This window comes from Lemur catta, chromosome 21 (assembly GCF_020740605.2).
Source record: "Lemur catta isolate mLemCat1 chromosome 21, mLemCat1.pri, whole genome shotgun sequence".
Taxonomy (NCBI): Eukaryota; Metazoa; Chordata; class Mammalia; order Primates; family Lemuridae; genus Lemur; species Lemur catta.
The window spans coordinates 26,280,031-26,293,398 of NC_059148.1; the positions used below are offsets into that span (position 1 = coordinate 26,280,031).

Genomic DNA, 13,368 nt, shown 5'->3' on the forward strand with positions numbered 1-13,368 from the left:
TAATGCTAAGCTATAGCTATCAAGACAGTATGGTACTGACACAAGCATAGGGACCAATGGAATAGAACTGGGAATCTAGATATAAATCCTTACATTTGTATCAACTGATTTTTGATAGGAGTATCAGGACAATTCAATGAAATCTTTTCAACAAATGCTGTGAGATGACTGGATATCCATGTGCAAAAGAATAAAGCTGAATCCCTACCTCACATCATATACAAAGTCTTTGTGACCTTGGATTAGGCAACACTTTCACAGATATGACACCAAAGCACAAGCAACAAATATTAGACAAGTGGACTTTATGACTGATACACATGCTACGTATATATTTATAAAGTATATTGTATGTTCTCTAGCAAATTAATTATAGTTTAAGCCAGAGGCAATAAATCCCAAAGACTCAGTTCCTTCAACTGTAAAAATGTAATAGTATGTATCTAAAATGGTTGATGGTTTAAAAATATATATAAATAAAACATCTGAAAGATTATCACAGTATCTGGCATACATTGTAAGTTTAGGTATTACTGAACACACACACACAGACTCCAAATGTTCTGCACAGCATGTCGCACAATAAGCATGTTTACATTAGCTGAATCTACCCCATATTTCTGATTTCAAGTTTTCAGTCTTTATTCATGGAGAACTTATGACATGCTCAGCAAGAAGGTTACAATAGTCAACGTGATACAGAGTTCTGCTCTTAAGGTGCTCACTGCCTAGTAGTATAAGAGTGTTTAATAAAATGTCCATTATCTATCTCGAACTCTTGGCCTTAAGCAACCCTCCCACCTTAGCCTCCCAAAGTGCTAGGATTACAGGCATGAGTCACCCACACCTGGGCTGTCTGTATCTATCTAAACCTAGATTATCACCTCTGTACTAGATCCCTCAGAATGGTCGAAATTAAAGACAGAGTAGTATATGAGAGCCCAATGTCAAAGCACTATATATGTTTTTTAGCAATTAGTATACTATGGGCAAAGAGCTGGAGGAAAAAAGTGGCAAATAACTATCAGGATCTGTTAACACTACCCATGAAGGATTCAGAAATAGGTGAAAGAGAAATGGATTAAAATACGTGTATTACTTAGCAGTAGTGGTATATTTATGAGATGAGGGATTTTTTTTTTTTTTTTGAGAGACAGCATCTCACTCTGTCACCCAGGTTGAAGTGTAGTGGCCTGATCACAGCTCACTATAACCTCCAATTCCTGGGCTCAAGCGATCCTCCTGCCTTAGCCTCCCTAGTAGCTGGGACTACAGGCACCACAACCATGCCCAGCTAATTTTTTCCATTTTTGGGGGGGTAGAGACAGGGTCTTGCTATATTGCCCAGGCTGGTCTCGAGTGACCCTCCCACCTTGGCCTCCCAAAGTGCTGGGATTACAGGTGTGAGCCACCATGCCAGCTATTGTTTTTTAATATTAAAAGAAAAGGAATGGTTGCCAGGGGACAAGAAAAAGGGGGAATGGGAAGTTAGTGTTTAAGGAAAAAAACTGTTTCAGTTGGGGAAGATGAAAAAATTCTAGAGATGGATGGTGATGATGCTTGCACAACAATGTAAATGTACTTAATGCCACAGAACTGCACACTTAAAAAAATGGTTAAAACGGTGAATTTTGGCTGGGCACAGTGGCTCACGCCTGTAATCCTAGTACTCTGGGAGGCTGAGGCAGGAGGATTGCTTGAGCTCAGGAGTTTGAGACAAGCATGATCAAGAGTGAGATTCCATCTCTACTAAAAATGGAAAAGTTTGCTGAGTGCAGTGGTATACACCTGTAGTCCCAGCTACTTAGGAGGCTGAGGCAGGAGGATCACTTGAGCCAAGGAGTTTGAGGCTGCAGGGAGTTATAATGACACCACTGCATTCTCCCCGGGGCAACAGAGTGAGACTCTGTCTCACACAAAACAAAACAAAACAAAACAAAACAAAACAAAAAAGCCTGGTGAATTTTATGTTATGTATATTCTACAACATAAATAATAAGAAAGGGAAACTCCAGAAGACTGCAAATCTTAGGTCACACACACTATAGATCAAATATCATTTGTCCTTCCTAAACTATCAAATTCAACATACAAAACTGCACAATATAGGGAATGAAATTTCATAGCATGGGGGAAAAGGAAAAGCCAGGCAGATCAGGGTTATAACCAAAACTTCATCACTGCAAGATCTGTGCACTGGGAAAATTAATAAACTCCCTAAAATTTCCCTACCCTTACAAAAAAGGTGAGTTTGGTGGTACTGAAAACTGCAAAAGTGGCTGGCCATGGTGGCTCATGTGTGTAATCCTAGCACTTTGGGAGGCCGAGGTGGAAGGATTGCTTGAGGTTAGGAGTTTGAGGTTACCGTGAGCTATGATGATGCCACTGTACTCCATCTAGCCCAGGTGACAGAACAAGACCCTGATTTGATTAAAAAAAAAAAAAAAAAAAAGAACCAGCTCTGGCTGTTGTGGTGTTGTGTGGAGAATGGACTGGAAGAAGACAACAAAGGAAGCCAGAACCTAGTTAGGACATGATGCCAAAGTGTGAGATGATAGCTGGACTGGTGTGGTGACTGAGGAAACAGTGAAGTTAACAAACTTTTGTTCTGGAGACAGAATCAATGATCTCAGACAAATTAGAGGATAAGAAAGGGAAAAATCACGATGACTTCCAAGTTTCTTGTAATTAACTGTTAGAGTGGGCCGGGCGCAGTGGCTCACGCCTGCAATCCTAGCACTCTGGGAGGCCGAGGCGGGTGGATCACTCGAGGTCAGGAGTTCGAGACCAGCCTGAGCAAGAGCGAGACCCCGTCTCTACTAAAAATAGAAAGAAATTATATGGACAAGTAAATATATATATAGAAAAAAAATTAGCCGGGCATGGTGGCACATGCCTGTAGTCCCAGCTACTCGGGAGGCTGAGGCAGTAGGATTGCTTAAGCCCAGGAGTTTGAGGTTGCTGTGAGCTAGGCTGACGCCACAGCACTCTAGCCCGGGCAACAAAGTGAGACTCTGTCTCAAAAGAAAAAAAAAAAAAAAAAAAGAAAAAACTGTTAGAGTAACTTACCAAGATGGGAAAGACTGGCAAGAACCAGGACTCAGAGGAAAACAGAAACCAAAACCACCAAGAGAAGCTGGACTTAGTTTATCTCTCTAAAAGGGATAAGGCCTTAAGGTATCAAGGCTATGATTTCCTCTGAGGCTGTTTACCATTGCCATCTCCTGATGCAAACTAAGGACAAACACTTTGGGGGTAATTTCTCTAAGGCTTTAAGTAGACTCAAAACATTAAAATAACGCAACTAGGGAGGGGGAGGAGAGGGAAAACCAATAAAAAATAAAATAACCCAACTAGCCTAAAAATGCCTAAAATAATCTTGAGAAACTAAAGAGTATACTACCAGATGAAGCTGTAGCAATGATAAACATAAGGTCAAACAGAATCTCATATACACATTTAGGTGATATCATCTCCAACCCCACCTACCACATATACATTTGTGGAAAGACAAACTGTTTTCCTCCAATATTTCCATCCTCAGTTACTAGTACCATCACAACCAATCACCTAAACTAGAAATACTACTAGTTATCTTTGATTCTACATCCTACCCTTATCCACCCCCACATCCATTCACTTAACAAAATCTGTTGCTTTGCATCTAAGTCAGAGGCTCACTTTTCAAACTACACATGACCAGAATTCCATACCCAAGGAAGATTCAGAGTTAATCTTTTGAGTTGAGACCTGGTAAAAACTTTTAAAGAGTGCCCCCAGATGATTCCGATGTGCATCCCTGCCTGACAACCACTATGCATAAACTCAAAATCTTTCCTTCATTATCCTTAATGCTACTGCCCTCATTAATTCTTGCCTAGACTATTAAAATAGCCTTCCTACCTCCAGCCTTCCCCATCCTGACCTATATTTTCCACATCACCATCAGAATTCCCTAACTCAAGTTTGCTATTAAAAAAAAAAAAAAGTGACAGTTTGGCTCCTGGCTGGCTCAGTCCTCTTTAAAAAAAAAAAAAAAAGGAAAAAAAGTGACAATTGGTAAATTCTGAATAATGAATACTGTCTTCACAGTATCAATTTCTTGATTTTGATAATTACACTGGGGTTATATAAGAGTATGTCCTTGACTTTATAAAATAAACACTGAAGTATTTAGGAGTAAAGTGGCATCATTTCTGCAGCATACTCTCAAATAGTTCAAACAAAAATGTGCATACATAGACATAGAATGAAAGACAATGATAATATACGTGTGATGGAATGTTAACATTTGGAGAATCTGGGTGAAGGTTATATGGAAATTCTCTTCAAGTGTGAAATTATGTCAAAATAAAGAGTTTAAAAAATCTAAGCTAGGTGTGGTATAGGCTCATGCCTGTAATCTTAGCGCTCTGGGAGGCCGAGGCAGGAGGATTATTTGAGGCCAGGAGTTCAAGACCAGCCTGGGAAATAGCAAGACTCCATTTCTACAAAACTTAAAAAAAATTAGCTGAGTGTCGTGGCATGCACCTGTAGTGCCAGCTACCCAGGAGGCTGAGGCAGGAGAATCTTGAGCCCAGGAGTTTGAGGTTGCAGAGTGCTATGATGATGTCAGTGAACTCTAGCCAGGGCAACAAAGTGAGATCCTGTCTCAAAAAAAAAAAAAAAAAACAAAAAGAAACCAACCACACACACACACTACACCAAACCAAAACTCCCATAGCCAGAACACTTCCATTCTGAGTTGTACTTTTGTTAACACTTTTTTTTTTTTGTGACAGAGTCTCACTCAGTCACCCCAGCTAGAGTGCAGTGGTGTCATCATAGCCCACTGCAACCTCAAACTCCTGGGCTCAAACGATCCTCCTGCCTCAGCCTCCTGAGTAGCTGGGACTACAGGTACACACCACTGTACCCAGCTAATTTTTCTTTTTCTTCTTCTTCCTCTTTTTTTTTTTTTTTAGTAGAGATGGGGTCTTACTCTTGCTCAGGCTGGTCTCAAACTCCTGAGCTCAGGCAATCCTCCCACTTCAGCCTCCCAGAGTGCTAGGATTACAGGCGTGAGCCATCAACCCGGCTAACGCTATTCTTAAGTAAGCTATTAAGTCATTTGCGCACACATACCACACACAGCAGCCCCAAATAATCAACTTACTAGCATATATGCAACACTATCCTTTTTTTCTGGAAGAACAAAATTTACAGGTAAGAATATGACAAGGCAATTTCTTTTCAGAGGCCAAAGCTATAGAAGACAGGCTATCAGATGCAGCTCTCTGAATTCTCTTCATTCAAATGAGTAAGACAATAAAGACAAAGCATACCTCCCCCAAGACAGTGAAAAGCATTAATTACTATGAGACAATTTACAAAAAGAAAGAGTACACTAAACTCAGAAGGGTATGACAAGCCATGATAATCTGAATAATCCTATGTAATGAATCTTCATAAGTGAAACAACCAAAACCAAAAAACCATCTAGATTGTTCTGGCTGGTCCCAGGGGTACTCCAATTCTGGGGTCTCAGAAATATGGCAGTGATCTACAGCAGTGACATATTGACCCCTGGGAGGTCTGTGGAGAGCTCAGGACTCGCAGTAGATTCACATACTCCTTGAAACTGATCCCTGGAGTCCAGGTAAGGACACACGGCTCAGTGTGATGTAAAAGTATTTTTAAGCATAGCTTTTAGACTCATGAAATGACTCTTAACCATCAACTCAATTTGGTAACTACAAGTATGCCTTAACATTTGTACCAAGTACCCAAAATAGAAAACACTGTGTAGCCATTAACCAGTATTCTAACAAATTGCTCACAACTGTCAAATAGACATTAAGTTTTACCTCTCCAGCACTAGTGTTTTACAATGTACCTAAACTAGTTAAGTAGAAGAATTCAGAACATCTGTTTAAAAACAACAAAAAACATTACCAACAATATGAAGGGAGGTACTGAAACACTTCAAAATTTTACCAAAAATAAGATTTGTACGAATGGCACTAAAATGTGTTAGTATAATTGATACACAAAGACAATCATTTTATAATTATAAGCCTTGAGAAAAGGACGGCATTCAGAAATACAATCTAGAATACAAGAGAAATGACAAACTCAACTCACCAGCAATTTCTACAATATCGCCAGGAACTATGTCTTTAGCTTTAATCCGCTGTACACTCTTTCTGTCCTGTCGATATACTTTGCCCATTTCAGGCTCATATTCCTTAAGGGCTTCGATTGCATTTTCAGCATTTCTTTCCTGTATAAAAGAAAACAGAAGAGTAGTAAACACCTGCCTGTCGTTAAGTATTTCTAGCCCAAGGAATAAAATTTTAGAGTTCTACTCTTTAAAAACAACAACAAAAAAAAGAAAGAGGGAGAGCGCGAGCAAGTAGCACACTAATAACACCTGTATTAAACTCACATTTTAAGGCAATAAACACTTTATAAGGGCACTTATGATTTTGTATTAAAAATGAAAAGATAAGCACCCCCAAGAAAGGTGGTGGGGGGGAGTTGGGAACCATATAAGGAAAAGCTGTTACAGAATCTGCTGTCCTGGCCAGGCGTGGTGGATCATGCCTGTAATCCTAGCACTCTGGGAGGCCAAGGTGGGAGGATTGCTTGAGCTCAGGAGTTCGAGACCAGCCTGAGCCAAGAGTTAAGACCCAGTCTCTACTAAAAATAGAAAAATTAGCCAGGCGTCGTAGCTAATTTGGGAGTCCCAGGTACTTGGGAGACTGAGGCAGGAGGATTGCTTGAGAGTTTGAGGTTGCTGTGAGCTCGGCTGACACCACACCATGGCACTCTACTCAGGGCAACGGAGTGAGAGTCTGTCTCAAAAAAAAAAAAAATCTGCTATCCTTAAACATATACCTCCAGCCACACATACCCACAGCATTTAAATCGATCCTGTCTCGCATAAAAGATAGTACAGCTTAACAGTGAGGGGGGGCTAGGCTGCCTAGGTTCAATCTGGGCTCTTCCACTTAACAGCTATGTGACCGTGGGTAAGTTAAACACATAGGTTTACTGCCTATAAAATGAAGACACTAATAGCACCTACCTCAATGCTTGTGAGGATTATAAGTTATTTGTAAAATGCCTTTAGACTATTTTGGCACACAGTAAATGCTAGAGTGATGAATTAAGTAAATCAAGTTATATCTCACAAATTGTAAGAACTATCTCACCAGTGGTAAAGACCAATGAATAGCTGGAATCTCAAGAGCACTGCCAGTCACATAATTATACGTAGCATATCATATATGAACATATCAAGACTTCGGTTTTTCCTCTCAATTTTAAAATCAAAGATGTATAACAGAATCAAACCTGACTCCCACAAAACTGAAAGCTAATAGTATGTGAGTCTCAATTTTGATGTACGCACCCTGGGAAAAAGTATCGGCCATCTTAAATTTGATAAATTCATGATAACATTAATTTCAATCCCGTATCAGATGTACTTAAAGAATGAATTTATCTGCATCACCTTATAATTAGCAGAAATACTAGGATATTTAATCATAATTAATGTCACTACTATAAAGGTCCTTTGGAATAAATTCAAATGTTACTGATATTGGAGAAAGAATACATTCTTGGGCATTGTTGGTACTCGGCCAAATTTAAAATAAACTTCTTTTTCCATAGGATTTCCCCCCTGTAAACTTATGAATCATAGCAGTTTTATTTTCTTTTCTCACTCTTCAAGGTCATGTCAGGTAGAATTTAACTGGACTGCTCAAAGTTAAGCAGATGTCCCAAAAGCACTGTATTTTGCTCCTACTAAAAACCAGCCAAGACACATTTAAATTAGAAGCATGCACTTAAACTATCTCAGACCCCGAGGACAAAGATGACAATTAAAACCACTGAAAAAGTCTTCACTGCCCCGCTCAATTCAAACTATGAAACGGAATAGAGTGTAGGGATTAAGAAAAGGAATTGAATAATCATAAATTTAAATAGGTTACACCACAAACAGGTCAACTTGGGGAAATACAAATATACCTAGCTTGCTATAAACAAAAGGATAACTTACACGATTTCTGAAGTTTCCTTTAGTTCTGAAAGTTTTCACATACACCCCCAACCCCCAGTTACATCTCCTACTTGAACCTGAATTGGCTCATCATTCCTCAAAACACATTTCATACCTTTCTGCTCGTGCCACTTCCTCTCTGGAATGATCTCTCCAGCTTCCACCCACAACATTCCACTTCTGTATCTAGTTCCCAATTGCCTATCACCGCTTCTAAGCCTTTCTTGATGACACTGATCAGAAATAATGTTCCCCCATACTACCTTACACTGTAACTAGAATTTTCCTTACTCTGAAGAGGCAAGAAACCTCTAAAATTGGTCAGACTATTCAGTATACTATGGATATAGAATTAAGACTTAAGATTGGGCCAGGTGCGGTGGCTCACGCCTGTAATCCTAGCACTCTGGGAGGCCGAGGCGGGCGGATTGCTTGAGCTCAGGAGTTCGAGACCAGCCTGAGCAAGAGCGAGACCCCCGTTTCTACTAAGAGTAGAAAGAAATTATATGGACAACTAAAAATATATATAGAAAAAATTAGCTGGGCATGGTGGCACATGCCTGTAGTCCCAGCTACTCGGGAGGCTGAGGCAGGAGGATTACTTGAGCCCAGGAGTTTGAGGTTGCTGTAAGCTAGGCTGATGCCACGACACTCTAGCCTGGGCAACAGAGTGAGACTCTGTCTCAAAAAAAAGACTTAAGAATGCTATTCTAGGCCGGGCGCGGTGGCTCACGCCTGTAATCCTAGCACTCTGGGAGGCCGAGGCGGGTGGATCGCTCAAGGTCAGGAGTTCAAGACCAGCCTGAGCAAGAGCGAGACCCCGTCTCTACTAAAAAAATAGAAAGAAATTATCTGGCCAACTAAAATATATATAGAAAAAAAACAAATTAGCCGGGCATGGTGGCTCATGCCTGTAGTCCCAGCTACTCGGGAGGCTGAGGCAGTAGGATCGCTGAAGCCCAGGAGTTTGAGGTTGCTGTGAGCTAGGCTGACGCCACGGCACTCACTCTAGCCAGGGCAACAAAGCGACACTCTGTCTCAAAAAAAAAAAAAAAAAAAAAAAAGAATGCTATTCTTTTTTTAAAAAAAAAGCTAAGACAAATCTACAAGTCTCGTGAAAACCATTATGAAATATTATTTTAGAATTTAGATCAACCTGGGCCTGGGTTCACCTGTATGGCCTTTAATAAGTCACTTAATCACTCTGAACCTCAATATCACATCTATCAAAGGGGAATATCATCTACCTTACAAGACCACAGTAAGGATGAAATAAACAGGAATGTATGTGAAGTACCTACCATGGTAACTGGCATAAATCATTTAATAAAAAATACAAATTAGCTTGAAAATAAGGAAAACGTAATGCTATGTATTATTTTGTTTCTTTTGCCTATTCATAAGGGGGTAATTTCTGCTCAAAAAAAAATAAGAGGAATATATAGCACAATTAAAAATTTCTTCTAAGTAACGCCATCTTTCTATATGAACCTACCACATAAAGACCTTCACACTTACCAAGATCATTAGTTTACAATTCCAGCAGGACTACGTGTGTTTATAAGACATTTCCACTTTAAGAACAACAGGCACACTCTATTTTAGTCCTCAAAGGGGTGACTATATCCATCAAAAACCTAAAAGATCAGTACTTCAAATTCATTCAAGTACTAGTGTCAGAGTCTGTTAAAATCTATCCAAAAAAACCTCAAACAGATCGATGATCCTAAAAAAAATTGAAGTCCTCAACTAGATATCTGCAGCAGAACAGCAGTTCCCAACCTTTTTGGCACCAGGGGCCAGTTTCATGGAAGACAATTTTTCCAATGGGGATGAGGGGGGTGTGCCGCGCAGAGCTCTGCAGCCTGTCCCTAACGGTCCACAGCAAGATACTGGTCCATACTGGTCCGAAGCCTGGGGCTTGGGGACCGTAGCAGCAGAACAATTATGTGAATGGGAGATACCCTTATGTTTCTGTAGTAAAATTAGCTTTCATTCTATAACAAAAGCCTGGGCAATTGAGGGAACACAGCCAGGAGTAAGCACTACGGGGAAAACAATTTAGGGCTTAAATAGTTTTTACAGCTAATCCCACTAAAAAAAAAAAAATCCAAGGAGAATAAACATGAAATTTAGTTTATGACGTCACAGGAAGCAACTAAGAAATATAAAGACAATATATGCTGGTTCCACATTTTCTGGTTTCCTTAAGTAGTTTCTCTCATCTATTTTAACTCCTTGCAATGAAGGCTGAGCAATTTAACAGCAAAGTTTACATGTGTGAGGTCTAAAATTCTGCAATAAATAAATTAATGGACAAAACAAAAAAATGCATGTAGACTTTCCACATATTTCCTCAGTACATCAGGAAATAAAACAGAAAGACTAAAGCAATTCAAATCACTTACAGTTACTAAAATTTAGTGTTGCAAGAATTTTTGCTTACCTGCCATACACCCACAATTGCATTGGCTACTAATATAAGTAAAATTACAAAAGGTTCTACAAAGGCTGTAATTGTTTCTTCACCTTCTTCAAACCAAGCCAAAACCTAGAAGAAAAATGCCATGTGTTAGAATTATTATGTTTTCAGGCTTAGTACCACTTGATAACAAAAGTGGCCAGCACTAAAGGAATTATAATAGACAAAATCTATTCTGTTACCTTCTCTAGAAAAAATGGCAGCAAAATATAATGACACAAATAACTTACGTTCTGTTTGTAATTCTTGGTAGTCAAAACTATACTTAATACCCTTAAGAGTTAATTTTTTGATATCATAATTCCATTTTAGAATCCAAATAAAATACTTTTGGGGGAACTAAATTCCATTCATTTTATATGTATATATTGAGAAAAAGTAAAACTTAAATTCCTGATTTTATTTAAGTAAAAAGTGATCATCAAAGCTATGTTGATTTGGCTAATATTCATATCAAATAATATCCATATGTAGTATATAAATTCACAGTAAAACTTGACTATGGACTCAAATTTTAGAGTACATAAACTGTTAATCCCCCATTTATTTTCAGTGGTATTATTAAAGGTCATCTCAGAATTACTCCAATGCTGTTCTGAGATCAGGAGTTTATCTTGAAGGTTATCTTCCATATGATATCTACTACAGCACCATAGCATTTCAGAGGTAAGTCCAAAAATATAACTGGATACAGAATGCTGCTCCAAGAAAAATGAGCAGAGGATTTAAACTTTAGCTCATACAACTCTAACCTTGTTAAGATTTAGAAGCTATAAATTAAGGGCCACACTGTACTTCACAATCCACCAACTGTCAAAGGTGGTAAAAAGAGAACCCAACACAATGAATCTTAAAGAAAATGGTAAAGAGTAATCTAAATGGTTAAAAATTTAACAACCAATTTTTGTGGAAACTTGCCAATCCAGAAATGGTGTTAAACAGATCTAAGGATTTAATCTAGGAGGCAGGATTTGCATTTTTTTCCTTAAACATTGCTTAAAATGTTTGCATATTTTATAATAAAATCTTTTCTTTAAAAGATCTATCTAGTCAACAATGAAAGTACTCTTTTTGATATGACTTATGGCAATAGTGAAACCATCTGAGTATATCTGCACTTAGTGGAATACTATAAACTGAGCTTTTACACAAAAAGCAAACAATAAGAAAGACGTTAAGGCAAGGCCCAACATGAATCTTGCAAGAGGGTAACAATGAATTAACAAGAACTAACAATTTGAGGGGGAGAAGGGGAGAAAAAAACAAAAAAAAAAAAAAGGGAGACACCAGGACCAGGTCCTGACAGATGTCAATCACCACTGACATCTAGTGAACTAGAGTTAAGTAGAAAACCACAATGAATATGACAAATGCTGCTACAAGCTTTCAACAGGGCATTCTTAGTGTTAAGGCCAGGCCTAATGCCAGAATGAAAACTTCTCTAGGAAGTTATAAATTTTGAAAGATGCAGGATCACAGCTGCTCTGATACTAGCCTTTCAAACATTTGCCAAGGAGAGTATATCAGAAATAAAAAACTTAATTAGCTTTTGGGGGAGAAAAACTGCTCAACTTCAAGAGTAACTAGGACCTTTCCAAAAGGTCAGTGAGGCATTAGCAACTGTAAGATAAGCTTCACACCTTATTAAAGTGGGTATGAATTTCCCTCTTGGCAGCCAAGCCTGGGGAACAAACTTAAAGCAACATCCTGTAACAGCCAGAGCAAAGGAAAGGACTAAAGGAAGCAGTGACATAACTATCAGAGCAAACCTCTACTTTTCAAGAAAACGTGCAGTTCCTTTTCACAAGTATTCATCAATAATGTACGAATCCTAACTTGCACAATGTAGTAGCCTTTTCTTCTGTATTACTTTAAATGTTTATGTGTAAGAAACATAAGCATTCGTATTGTTATTTGAAGGTTCTACAAATAAATTACCGCTTGATGAAAAACTAGTGGGCATATCTTAGATGCTGCCCAAACCTATTTAAAATTGACAATCACTAATTTCCTGAATACTTTAAAAAATGTCTATTTTGAAATCACAAATAACCCACAGAATTAAATACTACAGCCCCAAATTAAGAGCAACCATGTCATATCATGGTGGGCAGTCTTTCATGGTTTTGTTCTATGGATAAGAAAACCTCTTGAGTCCTCACATTAAGTGGGAAGATGACTGCTGACAAATAAAAGACTCCATGAGATGGGGAGAGGGGTGAAGAAAGGGGAGGAAAACTGGATGAGTGATGTTACCAAAAGGCAAGATGCCTTATTAGCACTGTAATAAGGCGAGTTCATAATTAATTTACCAGAAATTACACAAAGTATACCTACACAGGAGACAGGGAAAATGTTTCTAAAAATCTTGACAACAGGTTGAATATAAAGGATTATCTGCTTACATTGCCTTTTGTTCAACTTTGTATCTCTAGGGGCCTAGAGCTTCTGATACATAGTTGATACTCAATATATATTTATTGAACAAATGCATAAATTAATGAAACAAAATCTCATATGACTTCTAAGATACAAGACCCTAAGTGGCAGTACATGAATTTAAACATTAGGAGCAAAAAGGTAACCAACTTCATAAATAGCAAAGGAGGGTGGAAGAAAAGGCTACTGCAAATGATTTAAAAACATAAACAGTGTTTCTTTTTCCCCTTTGCTTTGCACTAATACAGTAACTGTTTTCTGGCTCAGAGAAGTTCAAAGTTTCAAATTTGCCAATCTTATTCAAAGTAACCATTTGCTAATGAACACTCAACTTCAATTTAGGGCATCTTTCAATTATTATCCACATGATTAATCTTGTACAGCACTCCTAACTTTT

At 38.5% G+C, this 13,368-nt stretch overlaps 1 protein-coding gene across 2 annotated transcripts in view; it reads right to left on the bottom strand.

Annotated features, from left to right (window-relative positions):
• The window catches only part of ATP2A2 (ATPase sarcoplasmic/endoplasmic reticulum Ca2+ transporting 2), a 58,223-nt gene that overhangs the window by 39,355 nt on the left and 5,500 nt on the right, over positions 1 to 13,368 (bottom strand). For both annotated transcript variants that reach the window (XM_045534853.1, XM_045534852.1), the window contains exons 4-5: positions 10,497 to 10,601; positions 6,124 to 6,262 (exon numbers count right to left, since the gene is read on the bottom strand). In XM_045534853.1, the coding sequence (XP_045390809.1) occupies positions 6,124 to 6,262; positions 10,497 to 10,601 (244 nt within the window). The remainder of the gene's footprint in view (positions 1 to 6,123; positions 6,263 to 10,496; positions 10,602 to 13,368) is intronic.